This window comes from Typopeltis vanoorti, chromosome 15, assembly GCF_054136105.1.
Source record: "Typopeltis vanoorti isolate ZY-2024b chromosome 15, IOZ_Tvanoo_1.0, whole genome shotgun sequence".
In the NCBI taxonomy this organism is placed as follows: domain Eukaryota; kingdom Metazoa; phylum Arthropoda; class Arachnida; order Uropygi; family Thelyphonidae; genus Typopeltis; species Typopeltis vanoorti.
Window position 1 is genome coordinate 46,857,015 of NC_143563.1, and position 17,378 is coordinate 46,874,392.

The following is a 17,378-nucleotide window of genomic DNA, read 5'->3' on the forward strand; positions in this document are numbered from 1 at the left end:
TTCTCTGTAATCACCAGACAATACACCAAATGGTATAGAATGAAAAATTATTTATAGCAAGATATTTCCAAGTAAACAGTTTTAAATACATCACTATAGGATTCTTTGTTGCGACGTGGAAAAGAAAGTTGCAAAAGTGTGAAGTTACATAGCATTACTATATATTTTTTTAAAAGATCAGTTCAAGATGTTCAGACTAGTATTTTGCTTTAAAAAAAGAGAGGAGAGGGGTTATGTTATGCAATCTTATTTATATTTAATTTTCTTTTTTATTTGCTTAATTACTATATATAAATAGATATATTCTCATTAGAACTCATTTAATTGTTGGTTGTGATTGATGGCAATGTTGAAAATTAAAAATTATGATTATAAATGTACATAAAAGTCAAGAAGATATCAGAATTTATATATTTATTTATTTTTTATAGTGCAACAGGATTTACTACTCGTTCTGATATTGGTCCTGCTCGAGATGCAAGTGATGTTCCGTAAGTATTTTAAAGTTATGTACAAAATTGTTATTAATATGTTGTATTTTGCTTACTTTAAAAAAAAAAATTTCTCTTTTTGATTGATTGCCTTAGACTTCTGCCATACATTGATAGCACGTGTAAAAGATAAATTGCATTCTAAATATTGTAATGAGCAAAATACATTGATATTTCAATAATACCTCAGTAATCTTATCTTAGAAATTTTTATGCAAAGTTCTGCATATTATCCAAAAAAGGATATTTTCGGTTGTATCAACTTATGATATAGTCTCAAGGCTTCATTATTCTTTCGATGTTCAAGGTAGGAAAGCTTAAATTTCCAAGCTTATTAAAAACAAAAGCCACCTCCATATAAGAGGAGCTAATTCACCTCAATGAAAACCCAGGTTTCAAGTGGTGTCACTGCAGCAGATCAATCTCCTCCATTCAGTTATGTCTAGGGCCATGTTTTCCTCTTGTCCAAGGTCTTGGATGCCCCTCTCAAGCTGTCCACTAGCATTGTTTATATCTCTCTCTTTACTTTTGCCTGGTGGCTTCATCTCCAACACTTGATGCATAACATGACCAAACCACCTCAGCCTTGATTCTCTGATCTTACCAAATACTTGGATTACCTTCATTATCCCCAGGATCACCGAGATTTTGATCTTATCTAATCTTGTTATACCACTTGAAAGTCTCAGCATCATCATTTCAGCTACATTCCATTCTCTTCTCTCATCTCATGGTCATTGACCACATCTCACTGCTATACATCAATGCTGGTCTTGCTACCATTTTGTAGATCTGACTTTTTAACTTGCTAGGCACTTTGTATCACACAGAATACCTAAAACCTTCTCCCAGCTCATCCACCCTCCCTCTGAGATCTAAGTCTGAGTATCGATCACTTTGGACACATGATCCTAGGTGTGTGAACCTAGACACTTGTGGCACATGTGTGCCCTGTAAGGCAAAACTATTTAATAGTGACATTCTACCATCACTCACGTACAAATCAGAAACATAGAACACAACAAGATGAAGAAGAAGAGACTCTTAGGATAACTCAGCGAAAACATAGGATTTGTAACATCAACAAAATGGAACATGTTAGAAATATGGAACTAAGAGAGAGAGAGAGATCAGGTATAAAAGATGTGGTAACTGCAGTATATACGAAAACAAGATGATATGGCCAGGCAGACTACCTACAAGATGGGAAGACCCATTAGTGAAATTATGGGTATAACCCATTAGTGAAATTATGGGTATAACATGGAAGAGAGAAGATTGAGATCATTTGAGGTATTTTTGTGACCTGCACTCATGGAGAAATCCTGAATGAAACACAGGTCCATCAAGGTAAATAAATTCAGTGGCAGCCACAACTTGACAGTGAATGAGACAGAGTTTTAGAATGAACCAGAAAGAAAGTGTAAATTATGCTAAGAAAATGGTACATTTAGAATGAGACTGAAAATTCACTTGTCTCTGAAAATTTGCCTGCGGCAAGTGGATTTTTGGAGCCCTACTCCTATTTGAATATCAGGTTTAATACCATCATCATCAAATTCCTGCCATGTACCCTCAAGGGGTGTACAGGGGTGTATAGTACTACATGAAAAATTTACATCATTATTAACTTCCTATCTACAATTTTCTTCCAAATCAGTCTGTTACTTGTCAAGACTACAACATTACCAGATCTTATATTTCTATCGTCTAAGGCACTTTGTACCGTATCAATCCACCTATATCTTGGTATTCCTCTGGGTTGTTTTCCTGCCAACTCGGCAGAGAACACTTATTTTGCTAATCTTTCTTTCCCATTCTGTTTAAGTGACCATACCACCTGAGATTAACTCTGCTAACGCATTCCTGAATGCCGACAATGTCAAGTTCTTTCCTAATATTCTCGTTTTTAATATGATATTGCCATTGATGCCATCTGTTCATGCCTATAATCTTTCTCAGAGCTCTCATATCTGCGGTCTCTAGTCTTTGGTCAAGTGTTTTACTTCTGACCCAGCTCTCAGATCCATAAGTTAAAACTTGTTTGAACTTATGCATTGAACTTGTATACAGTTAATTTAGTGTTCCGACTAATTTCTCTCTTATTCATTATGAATTTATTCAATTGACTTCCTACCATACCAGCTTTGTTGATTCTGTTGTCTATTTCCATATTTAATTTACCATCTTCACTACATATTGTGCCTAAGTAGCTGTAATGTTTTACTTGTTCCACAGGTTCTCCATTCACAACACAGTTGACATTTTCAATGATTCTACCTATTTTCACTGTCTTTGTCTTTTTATTGCTGACCTTCATACCATATCTATTACAACAGTTTTTCAATTTAGTCAGAGAATCTTGCAGACTTGTAGCGGATTTATTTAGAAGTATAACATCATCCACATAAAGCAAAGAGCTGACATTAACATCTCCAATTTTGATATCATGTTTAATACCACGTTCCTTCATAATGTGATCCATATAGATAATGAATAACAGAAGGGATAATGTACATCCTTGTCTCACACCAGATTTAACATTAAACCATCTTCCTGTACTTCCTTCAATTCTAACTGCTGACTTACAACTCAAATAAAGACTAAGTATTGCTTGATATAATGCCCCATTGACACCATATAACTGTAGCTTATTGAATAGCTTCTCTCTCTCTCTTGGTACCTTGTCATATGCCTTTTCCGAATCGACAAAACTTAAATACAGATCTTTGTTATATTCCCATGCTTTCTCCACTATTTGTCGTAAAGTGAAGATCTGATCCTGACAGCCTCTATTTGACCTGAATCCATCTTGTTCTTCACCAAGCTTTTCTTCCGCAATTCTTCTCAACCGTTTCTCGAGTATACTTACATATATCTTACCTGGAACACTCAGTAGGGATATACCTCTATAATTCTCACATTCAGTTTTATTTCCCTTTTTATATATGAGTACTATGAGAGCTCTACTGTAATCATCTGGAATTTGCCCCTCTCTCTCCAGGCATTCTGAACTATGCAATGCAGCCACTGTAAGACTTTTATACCACTATACTTCAGCATTTCTGGTCGAATATCATCTACTCCCACATTTCAAGCCTTTGATGGCTTTTTCTACTTCAAGTATGGATATGTATTTCTGACGGCATGCCCGGTCAGTATTTTTTATCACTGTCCTGTCATCGCTGCTTGTTTCATTTAGCAAATTTTCAAAGTAATTACTCCATACTTCAAGGATATCTTTTTCTCCCATTTTCATGTCACCTTTATCATCTCAAACTCCTTTTACAGCACTCTTTCCTCCATTCTTAAGCTGCTTCAACAATCTCCAGAATATTTTGCCACCTTCTTGATATTTATTTTCTATGTTCTTACCAAAGTCCTCCCATGACTTTTGCTTAGCTAGTTTTACACACTGTTCAGCTTTCTTACATTTGTCTCTGTATTCTCTAAGAGCACAAGCTGACTTATTTGCCAGGAACTTTTGATATGCTTTCTTCTTTTCCTTCATTGCATCTTACTTCCTGTGTCCACCATGGAGTTCTAATTTTTCTATCCTTGCAGACAACTTCACCACATGCCTCTCTAGCTGAATCAATCATAGATTTCTTCAAGGCTTGCCACTGAATCTCCAAGGTTTGGTTCCTGTTCTCAAACTCTTTCATTTTTCCTTCAATAATCTTTGTGTATTTTAGTCTAAAGTTCACATCTGAGAGCTGCTCAACTTTTATTTGCTTTAAAACTCTCTTACATGTTATTCTTTTCAATATGAAATTCAATTTTATCCTGCTCAACACTAAATAGTGATCACTTCCAATTTCAAATCCTCTGTACACTCTGGTGTCCTGCACCACGGAGAAAAAATCACCATCAACAATAACTAGTAATAAATTCTTAATCCTAGCCTCTTCTCTCCATGTGAATTTGTGCACATTTTTATGTTGGAACATGGTGTTAGTAATAACCAGTCCATGTCCTGAGCAGATATCCAACAGGTATTTGCCATTATTATTAATTGTCCTGTTTTCTCCAAATTTTCCCAAAATATTTTTATATGTCTGACAATCATTTCCTACGCTGTTATTTAGATCATCAACAAGGACCAACTTTTCCTTTTTCATAATGCCTCAAAAAATTCTGCCATTTCTACCTTAGTAGAACCTTCTGTGGGACAATAGGTACAAATAAGTCTCATTGTCCAATTCCCCATTCTGATATTTGCCCAAATCACTCTACTTGACACTGCCTACCATTCAAGAAGATTAGCCTCGTATTTTGTGTTGAATACTATGGCTACTCCTTCTTTTCCTTGATTGTCATTGCCTGAATATAACATTTTGTATTTATTGCTCAGAAAGATCTCACCAGTTTTTGTCTTTTTTGTTTCAGTCACCCCTATTATGTCAATCTGGTACTTATCTAATTCCTCCACTAGCTCCATTTTTTTGCCATTCAGGCTTCTTATGTTCATAGTACCGATCTTTAACTCTGGTGATGTTGTGTTGGGGTGTGTTACTTTCCTCAAATGAACTGGTCTTTATAGATTATAAACAACAACTAAGATACTGTACCATGCCTTACACCTTGTTTAACATGTTTCAGTTTTAACTTCTGATTTGTCACTTAGGTATGTATTCATCATCAGATTCCTGATATATACCCTCAGAAAGTATACAAGATATTTATTAATATGATAGTACCTCATGAAAAGTTTACATCATCACTAGTTTTTATCAACAGTTTTCCTTTTCTTTAGTCTGATACCTGTCAGGACTCTGACATTGTTACATCTTTTATTTCACTACGATAAGACAGAGGGCATCCCATGTAGTTAGGAATTTAGTCTTTCATCCACATGTTTCACTTAGTTCTATGTTGCCTTTGTGTGTGTGTGTGTGTGTGTGTGTGTGTGTGTGTGTGTGTGTGTGTGTGTGTGTGTGTTACAAGTCTCATATTGTACTCCTGACAATGTCTCAGTGACTGAGACAAAATATTGGAAGAATTAAATGATATTTTAATCCTTTTCCAGTGCTGGTTCACTCCATTAAGCTTCTAACATGAGTTTCTCCCAGCACTTAAATATCAAGATAAGGTCTTATCAAGGTTCAATAAAGAGCTTTGATAAGTCTTCTCCGCTTGTCAAAGTATTCTTCAGTAACCAAGTAATTTGATGAGCTGCTTTAGTCACTTTTACTATGTGCTCCCTAACTCCCTATCAACCAAGGCTCCCATGTCTCTGGCTTCGTCAATTTCCCGGAGTACAGTTTCGCCAATGTGGTATACAGACAGGCGTGCCAGCCATATGTGCAATGTGTGCGATGCATACAGGCACCAAAGAGGAGGAAATATTTAAAAAAAACGTTTTTTTAAGTAATTTTTTTATTGAAGGGGGGGGGTAGGGGCACCAACTAAAGTTTTGCACACATTTGTTGGACACTACTGGCGTGCTACTGGGTATAGGAGTGCCAACTAAAGTTTTGCACACAGGCGCCAGACACTAGTGGTGCACCCCTGTATACAGATCTACCAATCTATCCAAATCATCCTGTAAAATTTTGACATTATCTGTATGAACTATTGCTTTTCCCATTTTTGCATCGTCGGCAAACAAGTGAACAGTTCCACTCAGATCCTTTCCTATATCTTTAATGTACAAATTAAACAATAGCAGTTCTAGAACAGAACTATGTTATCCATAATTAAGTGCTACCTAAGTTCATATGTAATTGGTGTGCTTGTTTTGAATTCTGTCCAGTACAGAACTTTTACAGACATTTTATTTCAAAGGTCCAGAATTTTCTTTCTGCAACTTTTTTGGATGTCCATAAAGCTCAGCTCCATAAAGTATAATGGAAATGAGATTGAATCATGAGCTTTAGTTTCATATGGTTTGAAAATTTATTACTTTTACATATTTTTTGTACTTTAGTCCTTATTGAACTTCTGTGTCAAATTTTCAAAATTTACATTTGATGTCACCATTGAATCCAAATAGTTAAAAGTATTTACTTGTTCTATTACCTGATTGTTTAAAATTATTGTTATTTCCTCTGTCATTTTTGTTTTCATTATTTATTCAATTTTATTTTTGATATTAACTGTCATTTTTTAGTTTCTTTTTAATTTTGCTGTGTGATACTAGAGATTGTTTTCGGTGCAATTATGCTTCATGTCATCTGAACATTTTATATTTTATGTCTGCTGTTTATGATTATTCCTTTGTTTTTCTCAGTTAGATTAATCAGATCAGTAAAGAAGTTAAAAAGTAGGCATGAGAATGGATAGGCTTGCATCACTCCTATCTTTGCATTGAATTATTGTGTATTGATATTGCCATATTGCACCATTGTATTGATCTTCAGATAATACAATCAGTTCTGACTATAGCAAACTCATAGGGATGACAGAAACAATATGATGTAGAGAATGTGCTTTATAATGAGTGTGTGAATAAACAAAAAAAAGCAGAATCTTGTCTCCCAGGTGAAGATGTAATAACGTCGATTTGGGTAGTCTGTTCAGAATGTAAAGGTGATTGTGAGCTAAAGGTGATGCTACAGTTTCTATATACTAATGCTAGAAGCATCAGGAATAAGAGAGAAGAGTTTTTGGACTAACCAGTTGCATTAACCAAATACACCAGAAGTTAATAGACATTAGTGAGACTTGGCTAACAGCAGATAATATAGTTACAGGGATGGGATGTAATGGATTTAGTATTTTCTGGAAGGATACAGAAGGGGGGGGGGGATACTGCTGATGGTAGCAGATAAATTGCAGCCAGTTGTTGAGGTGATTGAGTGAAAGTCAAGTAAATATTATGGGGGACTTCAACTTCAGATAATTACTTGAAGCAGAATGTGATGGAGGGGACTTGGAATATGAGCTTGTTGGATCTTGCTATAGCAGAAGACCTGTCCATAACTAAGGTGGCTGCATTGCCTCTGACTGGAGATGTTAAGACCTCGGGTGATCATGGGGTCTTAACTTGGGAAGTGGCAAAACGTGGAAATTCCAGGAGGCTGAAGCAGTATCATGGCATAAAGATCTGCAAGGGAAGGATGGTCAGGAGGGTATTGATGGTATTATCATTAAGCATAACCTGCAAAAAAAGAAAATGTTGTAGAGAATATATAAGGAGAAAGATAACCAGCATGATAAGGAAGGCAAAATGAGATTATGAGAAGAAATTAGCTAAAGAGGTGAAAGGAAATCCCTAAGAGTTTTTCGTTATGTGGCAAGTAGGAAGAAGAATAGCTATGGAAAGATAACTTTAATGAGTGCAGATGGTTGAGAAGTAACAGAAGCAGATGAAGATGTTGTTTTGGCAGAGGTGACAGGTGTTTGATGTGAGAACAGAGGTTGATGAATTAGAAGTGCTTAGGATATTGCAGAATCTAAATTCAAATACAGCTGTGGGATTAGATAGGATATCAGCTTGCATTTTAAGAGAATGTGCAGGGGAACTGACAATGCCCTTGATTAGGCTGTTTAATTTAAATCTCAGCTCTCGCAAAGTCCAAAGAGAGTGGAAGGAGGACAAAATAATTCCTTTGCATAAAGGAGGATGTGAGTGGTAGCAAATTATAGACCAATCAGTATTTCACAAGTGGTGGTAAAAGAACTGAAAAAGTTGGTCAAAAATACCAGTAATGACTGGATAAGAATATGATACTCAATGAGGGAACAGTATGGCTTTGTTAAGGGTGAGTCGTGCCTAAGAAATCTAAGTTTTTATAATAGAGTGACAGCTGAGTTGGATAAAGGGAATGGCTACATGATGATACTCCTAGATTTTGCAAAGACGTTTGATAGGATACCACATAGAACTCTGTTATATAAACTGCAACAAATGGGGGATGGATATGAAATTGATGATATGGATAAAAGGGTAGCTGATGGATAGATACTAAAAAAGTAGTATATGGAGGAGCAGAATCAAGGAGATTGCAGGTGACTAGTTGCGCTGCTGTTTAATTTGTACATAAATGATACAGGAAATACTTTGAAGGGAAATATTCAGTTGTTTGTTGATGATGCAAAGTTGAGTAGGGCAATACGTAATCAAGATGATGTAGAGATGCATACAGGATGATTTAAATAGTCTGATAACATGGGCAAAACATAGTGGATATCAATTAATGTTGAAAAGTATAAAGTTATGCAATTTGGGATACAAAAATTACAAGCTGTGTACCATATTGAGGTAACTAGATCTGTGGGTAGTAGATAGCTGAAGTTTATAGAGCATATTGCTAAAGTAGTCAGGATAGCTCATAGTAAGATTACTTGGCTATTGAAGACTACACTAACAAGCAGAGATAAGGGAGTTATCATTTCTCTTTATAAAGCCTTGATATGACCACATCTGAATTACTGTGTTCAGGTCTGGTTACTTGGGTTTCTTGGATATGAGGAAGTGGTCAAGAGGATCCAGATGCAAGTGACCAAGATGATCCAGTCTTTGGAATGTTCCCTATGAGGATAGATTGAGGGTTTGTGGATTGCAGAAGTTAGTTTATAGGCAGAAAAGAAGGAGGGATAGAAACATTTAAGTTACTTAAAGGATTTTGTAGGATTGATGCACGGGAAATGTTTCAGCACTTGGTTCAAGGTAGCAGAACAAGTCATCCCAGAAAGTTGGGTAAGAGTGTTGTTACAAGGGCATCAGACTAGATTTTTTCACTTGCAGAGTGGTGAATGAATGTAATGGGTTGCCTCATTCAGTTGTGCGTGCTTTGTCTGTTAATGGTTTCAAGGAAAAGTATGATAGATATTGTGTTGATAGTTTGGATCTTAAGACTCCATGGAGATGGAGTCTTAAGATCCAAATGATCCAAATTGGTTTTGCTATAGTGAGAGTCCACTGCATGCAATTAACAGAAATTTTAAGTACTTCATAAATCTGTATCTTTATTATAAAGGATTGAGAGTAATTTTTCTCTATTAACAGAGTCAAATGCTTGTTTGAAATTATATCTACAAAGAGCACTCTAAAGTCAACATCTTTTTCTCTGACTGTTTCTACACTTCTGTAGGATGATATCTGGTCAAGTCGATATGTTTTATTCTAAATCAAGCTTATTCTTCTCCTATCGATTGTTCATATTCTAATTGTTTGGTTCTGTAAATATATATATAATATATTTCTTGATCAGTAATTCTTGTATTCTTCTCTTTTTTAATATAAATTCACCTCATGAAAGCTCAACTCATTAGTGGGTCTGATTAATATGGAAATCCTGCTCTGCTGACCAAATGTGGAATGTTTTTCAAGTTGCATCAGCTCTCCATTAAGCATGGCAGCGGCCTCACATTAGTAGCTTGTTTGGTTGGAGAGTGGACATACTAACCACTCAACCAGCCATGCTGAAAAATCTGTTTCCTTCTTATGAATCAGAATTATTTTTCCAGTTAGTCAGCCTTGTTTAATAATAGCATCATTCTGCTCTTGAGGTTCAAACATTTTTGAAAAAATATTGTTAAAAATATCATTTTTTCATTCTAATAACTCTGGTTTTTTTACTTTATCTTTTAGGGGATCACAAAAGGTTTAATCCCCTCTCCATATCTCTCTCTTCCCCTCCCTCCTTCATATTTTTACTTTATGTTGTGTGCTAGTCAATCTGTTTTTGCATTCTTATATTGTCTGCTGATGTTATTTTATAAACTTTATAACGAATTTTATTTTGCTTGTCATTATATCCAATCATATTTATCACAGTCTTTTTAGTGTCAACATCTCTGTTTTTTTAGGGTATATTTTTTTGGTTCACGCAATGTTGATCATGTTTTTCTGCTTTATATTGTTAGTGGATATGGGTGACTTTAAATTTATCAATGTTAAATCTTGGGCTCTTGCTTTTATTTCTTTTTAGCCTAAATTTAAACTGAAGTTTTCCATATTTTCCTTATTAATATATAATTAGTGCAGTTTCTAGTAAAGGAATCCAGGAAGATTCAAGGATATATATATATATATATATATATATATGTGTGTGTGTGTGTGTGTGTGTGTGTGTGTGTGTGTGTGTGTGTGTATATATATTGGTGTCTGGACAAACATGCTATTTGCAAAAAAGTAATTTATTTTATTTTTCATAGAAATTCATTAAATGTTCTTTTATTTTTCTTATCTGCATGTAAGTTTAGATATAAACTTACCCATAGGCAGTTGTACATTAAGCCACATAATGTTTTTAATGTGTATGTATCTCATGCATGCATGTTGGAATAAATCTGTTTTGTTACTCTGGTTATGTTTTTTAACATAAAGGCCAGTATGTATGTATTATATTTGCAGATGGATGCAAAAGAAAAAAGGATTATGCTCCTTTTGATATCCCCCCCCCAAAAAAAAAAATTCCATACCTTGCTTTTTTTAATATTTATTCCACACACACTCACTCACTCGTTCCCTCCCAAAATTGCATGTTTACATTAGTGTTATATGTATAAGTTGAAATTCTATGCTAGATACAATTATACTTAGCAGACCATACATAGTTACTCTATTATGCATTTCCTTTGTGTACATTGGAATAAATCCATTATAATATTATTTTATAATTCTTTATCAGAATACTATAAAATATTGTTTACTAGTTATTTTTTCATATATAATAGAAACAGTGTAGTAAATTAGTAATACTCAGAAAGGCAGAATTCTGACTTTTTTTTAAATTGAGAATAATTTGCATATGCAAACTTTCAATAAGTGTGCCACTTTCATGGTTTTATTTTTCATTAAACAGAGATGATCGTCATGCCCCTCCAAGCAAAAGGAAAAAAATGCAACAAAAAGAGGAAGAAGAAGATGATGATGAAGACTTGAATGATTCTAACTATGATGAAGTAAAAAATGGATCATGTATACCATTAACTGAATTTTATTTTATTTTTCTTAAAGTTGATATCATGGCACTATAAAAATTTGATTAGCATTAATCAAAATGGCAGAGCATGCGGACTTTATGATATGTTTGTGAATATCCATAATCTGAATTCTGAAATTTAGAAAGAATGCTCATATACTGTCTTGAGGTCTGGTTGCCTTAGCTACAGCTCTAGTAAACTAACTGAAAGTTGGATCTTCTGTTTAGTATTTGCCATTGAAACTAATAGCTCCCCTTTAAATTTCTTCAGCATTTGTAAATGGTATGCAAGTTTCCATACTGCTTGTACCAAACTTAGTAAATGATGTGCTTAGTCAGCTTCTATGAGCTGTCTGCAATGTTTGTCTATTGTTTTCCAACACAAAATTTGAAGTTCTTATGTGTTTATAGACATAGACCTTTCCTATAAACACTTTTTATCATGGATAGATAAACATTGGTTAAATGACCATTATTGCATTTTATCAAAATTATTAGTGAACAGTTATTACTGATCTTATTTGGGAACAGCACGCAAAAAAAAGAAGAAAAAATTGTCATTTCTTTATGCTGTTTTTCAGGACTGTCAGTTACAGCAAAAAGTTGATTGGGAATATTTTAATTGGTTATTTTTATGGCTATTTTTGCCTGTTTTCATTTAATTGGTTTTTGGAAAACTAAATTGCAGAGTACAAGTGAATTTTTGAAATGTTTCGAAATTTGGGAACAAAAAAGCAGAAGAATTGCAATGCAAGTAACTTCTGGGTTTCTGATTTTTAATTACAGCTAGTCATTACTAATGTCATGTTCCAGCAAAGCTTCACACTGGCCTGGATACAAAGTGCTTGACTTAAAATTAGGGATGCAATAAATATTTGGTTTTGTTTCAGTATTTGGCTGATTCAGCACCCTTTTCAATTATTCAGCTTCAGCCAAATCAGTAAAAAGATTTGGTATTCAGTAAAAGATTTGGCACTGTAGCAAAAAAATTCTTCTTAACATATCATAAAAACGTAACTAATTGGGAAAATCGTTTATTTATCTTGCTCAACCACATATAAAGGCTTTGTTTTTTGCTTCAGATACTTTGTTTGGTGGTTTTATTTCATCAAATTCCTGCCGTGTACCTTCATTGGGTGTACATGAGGGTACACATCAGGATATTATGACAGCATTACATGAAGAACTTACATCATTATTAACTTCCAATCAACAATGGATTTTCCTCCAAATCAATCTGTACTTCAATACAGAACAAAATCAGCAAAGCCGGTATTGTAGGAAGTCAACTGAATAAATTTATATGGAATAAGAGAGAAATTTGTCAAAACACTAAATTAGCTATACACAAGACAGTTTTCAAACCAGTTTTAACTTATAGGCCTGAGAGCTGGGTTAGAAATAAAAACTTGACTAAAGACTAGAGACCACAGATATGAGAGTCCCGAGAAAGATTAGGAGTGTGAACAGATGGCATCAATGGTATTTTTTCTGCCAACTTGGCAGAGAACACTTGTTTTTGCTAATATTCCCTCTCTCATTCTATTTAAGTGACCATATCAAGTTCTTTCCTAATACCCTCATTTTTAATAAGATATTCTATTGATGCCATCTGTTCACATCCCTAATCTTTCTCGAGACTCTCATATCTGTGGTCTCTAGTCTTTGGTCAAGTGTTTTATTTCTAACCCAGCTCTCAGATCCATAAGTTAAAATTGGTTTGAACACTGTCTTGTGTACAGCTAATTTAGTGGTTTTTTTTTTTTTTTAATTAATTTCTCTCTTATTCCATATAAATTTATTCAGTTGACTCCCCACCATATCGGCTTTGTTGATTCTGTTCTCTATTTCCATATTTAATTTACCATCTTCAGTAAAAATTGTGCCTAAGTAGCTGAAACGTTTTACTTATTTATAGGTTCTCCATTCACGATGCAGTTGATATTTGTCTTTGTCTTGTTATTGGTGATTTTCATGCCAAATTTATTACAGCAGTTATTCAATTTAGTCAGGGAATCTGGCAGACTTGTACTGGATTTATTTAAAAGTATGACATCATCTGCATAAAGAGCTGAGATTAATGTCTCCAATTTTGATATCAGGTTTAATACTGCTTTCCTTCATAATTCGATCCATATAGATAATGAATAACAGAGGGGATAATATAATCCAATGTAGATACCCGCCACAGAATACGTTGGAAGAAAGCCAAAGTAATACACCACAGCAAGTTCAAGTATGAAAGATTATTCATAGAATCAGCCTCAGCTCTAAAAAAACGTTCCAAACCTCAACAAATTTGGGTGCATGAGACTTCCCCAAATTTGGGAGACTTACATCATGAGAACATCAGCCCAACGGCCAAGACAACTCAATATAGCCCACTTGGGGGGCACCATTAGGACTTTAGGAACAAAAGTGAATATAGATTAAGAGTGACTGACCTGCAGAGGGAGATAGATGAGTTGAAAGAGGAGGTGGAATGTCTTGTGAATGAGAGCAGAAGTATGAAAGATAAGATTAGGAGAATGGAAGAGATAAATGCAAGGCGAATCAGAGTAGGAGAGAGAGAGAATTTAGGGAGTATGAGTGAGAGGTATGGGGGTGCTAGAAGAGGAGAGAATGGAAACAGTAGAAGAGAGGGAATGAGAGAGAGGTATGGGAATGCTAGCAGATGAGAGAATGGAAACAGTAGGAGAGACGGAATGAGAGAGAGATATGGAAGTGCTAGAAGAGGAGAGAATGGAAACGGTAGGAGAGATGGAATGAGAGAGAGGTATGGGAATGCTAGAAGACGAGAGGATGGAAACAGTAGTAGGAGAGACAAAATGAGAGAGGGATATGTAAGTGCTAGAAGTGAAGAAAATGGAAACAGTAGGAGAGAGGGAATGAGAGAGATGTATGGGAATGCTAGAAGAGGAGAGAATGGAAACAGTAGAAGAGAGAGGTATGGGAATGAAAGAAGAGGAGAGAATGGAAACAATAGGAGCGAGGGAATGATAAGAGGTATAATGTATGGCGACTCAATGATCCGTGGTGTTCAAGATAGGATGTGTGAGGAGTGTTTGCCAGGAGGAACAATAGAAAGGGTGGCTATGGCAATTAAGAGAGGTGAAAGGGTGGATGAGATGATTGTGATGGTAGGAACGAATGGCTTGAGTGGTAATGTAAGTCGGGCAGCGAGAGATATGAGATTTTTGCTTGAGACTGTATGGAAGAAGACAGAGAGAGGAAAAATAGTGTGCGTGTTGCCTAGGTATGATAATGATGAGCTGAGCAGAAGAGCGGTGATATTGAATGGCATAATAGCGAGAATGTGTGACAAGAGAGGACTGGTATATGTGGATGCTTGGAGTGCGTTTGAGGAAAGAGAGGAATTGTATGCGAGAGACCGTTTACATTTGAATGAGGAAGGACGTAGGCATCTGGAGAGATTGCTGTTCTGAACGAGTCAGTGTGTCCCAGGGAGGATGATAGCAGGGGTGGCCTCTTGTGGGAATGGATACTTGGGAGAAGGGAGACAATGTCAGGTAACACTGAGCCCAGTGGAGTCTAGAAGGGATAATGCTGGGTATAGAAACAATGGCATTTATATGCTTTATACTAATGCCAGGAGTATCCGGAATAAGGGAGAGGAATTGATGGTGCAGATAGCATCAGCCTGGCCAAAAATTATTGCGATCACTGAGACGTGGTTGACAGAAGGGGATATAACAACAGGAATAGAAGTCGCTGGGTATAGCATTTTTCATCAGGATAGGAGGGGAAAGCGTGGTGGTGGGGTACTGCTTATGATAAGTGATGACCTATGTCCTCTAAGAGTGGAGAATTTGGAAGGAAGTGAGACAAATGATTTTGAGAGCATATGGTGTGAGGTAGAGGTAGGCAAGACAGGATATTTAGTGGGGTGTTGCTACAGACCCAGGAGCACAGAGGATGGGGACCAGGAGATGTTTAGACAGCTAAGTTTGGCAAGAATGATTGTTATGGGAGATTTTAACTTCAGTAGTATAAATTGGAGAGAGGAAGATGCATGTAGCAATAGGGGAATGGAATTTCTAGAATTCTTGATGGACAAATATCTTAGGCAACATGTAACAGAGGAAACGAGAGGTTCAAAAGTTTTGGATTTGGTTATAGCATCAGAAGAGTTGATAATAACTGAGTTGATGTCTCTCCCACCAGTTGGAGAGAGTGACCATATGGTGTTGACTTGGAAAATGAATAGACATGCAGGAGTATCAAAGAGATGGGAACTTATGTGGAATTATAAGGCAGGTGATAATAATCTTAGACGTCAACTTCGAGAAGTTTCATGGAGGGAGGAATTGGAAGGCCGGGATATCACTAGTGCGTGGAAAATTGTGAAAGAATATTTGTTATCAGCAATGGTAAATTGTATACCACGAGTGAAGAAGAGGATGCAATTTGGAGTAAAGTGGATGACAAACAATATTAAACAGGAATTGCATGCGAAAAAGAGGCTATGGAAGAGATATAAGGAGATATTCAGGATATTCAGTTGTTTGCGGATGATACGAAGCTGGGGAGGATTATTAGTAATAGTGCAGATGTGGCAGCCCTGCAAGAGGATTTAAATAAGCTAGATAGATGGGCAAATGAATGGGGATGTCAGTTTAATGCAGGTGAAGGGATGCATGAGGAATATAAGACACAGGCCAGAAGAGTGACTAGTGTGGTAAGGAAAGCGAAACTGGAATATGAGAGGAGATTGGCCCTAAGATCCAAAGAAAATCCTAGGGAATTTTTTAGCTATGTGGCCAGTAGGAGGAGAAATGACTGTGGAAGAATGATATTGTGGGATAAAAATGAGAATATAGTGACTGATGCAGAGGACATAGTGGAATTGTTCAATGAACACTTTATTGGAGTATTTCATCCTAGAGGAGTCAGTTTTAATGCTAGACGGATAGGACTGGTTCGAGGTCTGGAGGTACAGGAGGAGAGTGTGTTTCAGATACTGAGTACTCTGGATGTCAGTAAAGCTGTGGGACTGGATGGTATTTCACCACAAGTTTTGAGAGAATGTGCTAGGGAATTGACAGTGCGTTTAACGTGGCTTTTCAATGAAAGTCTGGCTTTGGCAAAGGTGCCCAGGGAATGGAAGGAAGGTAAGATAGTGCCATTGCATAAGGGTGGTAACAGACTGGAAGTGTCTAATTATAGGCCAGTCTGTGTGTCATCAGTAGTTGTTAAGATCTTGGAGAAAGTAGTGAGGGACCGTATACAGCATTGGGCAGATGAGGGTAATGTTATCTGTGAGAATCAACATGGATTTGTGAAAGGACGCTCTTGTTTTAGCAATATGCTAGCCTTTTATAATAAAGTTACAAGAACATTAGATGAGGGGAAAGGCATATACTGCAGTTTTCTTAGACTTGGTGAAGGCATTTGACAAGGTGCCACATGATAAGCTGATATTTAAGTTGCAGCACATGGGTCTGGATGTCAGATTGTCAAATGGATTCAGGATTGGCTGTCTGATAGGTATCAGAGAGTTGTGTATGGTGGAGCAGTTTCCAGGAGGCAGAGGGTTACAAGTGGGGTCCCACAGGGCTCAGTACTAGGACCTATATTGTTTAACCTTTATATCAATGACATAGCCAGTGGATTGCAGGGGGATATTCAGTTGTTTGCGGATGATACGAAGCTGGGAAGGATTATTAGTAATAGTGCAGATGTGGCAGCCCTGCAAGAGGATTTAAATAAGCTAGATAGATGGGCAAATGAATGGGGGTGTCAGTTTAATGCAGCAAAATGTAAGGTCTTGAGGTTTGGGAAACATTGATGGGATGCTGCATACTCTATGGGAGGAGTTATACTGGAGGAAGTAGGGGAGACAAGAGATCTGGGATTGATGATTGATAGAAACCTGAAGTTTAGGGGACATATTGCAAAGGTGGTGAAGGTAACACAGAGGATTGCTGCTATTATGAAAAGGACACTGACCTGCAGAGATAAGAGGGTTATCATTCCGTTGTATAAGTCTCTG

At 36.3% G+C, this 17,378-nt stretch overlaps 1 protein-coding gene across 1 annotated transcript in view; it reads left to right on the forward strand.

Annotated features, from left to right (window-relative positions):
• Nucleotides 1-17,378, forward strand: part of Prp6 (pre-mRNA processing factor 6) — a 251,296-nt gene that overhangs the window by 12,899 nt on the left and 221,019 nt on the right. The window contains exons 2-3 of the mRNA XM_090405026.1: nucleotides 432-491; nucleotides 11,246-11,345. Coding sequence (XP_090261152.1) covers nucleotides 432-491; nucleotides 11,246-11,345 — 160 coding nt within the window. The remainder of the gene's footprint in view (nucleotides 1-431; nucleotides 492-11,245; nucleotides 11,346-17,378) is intronic.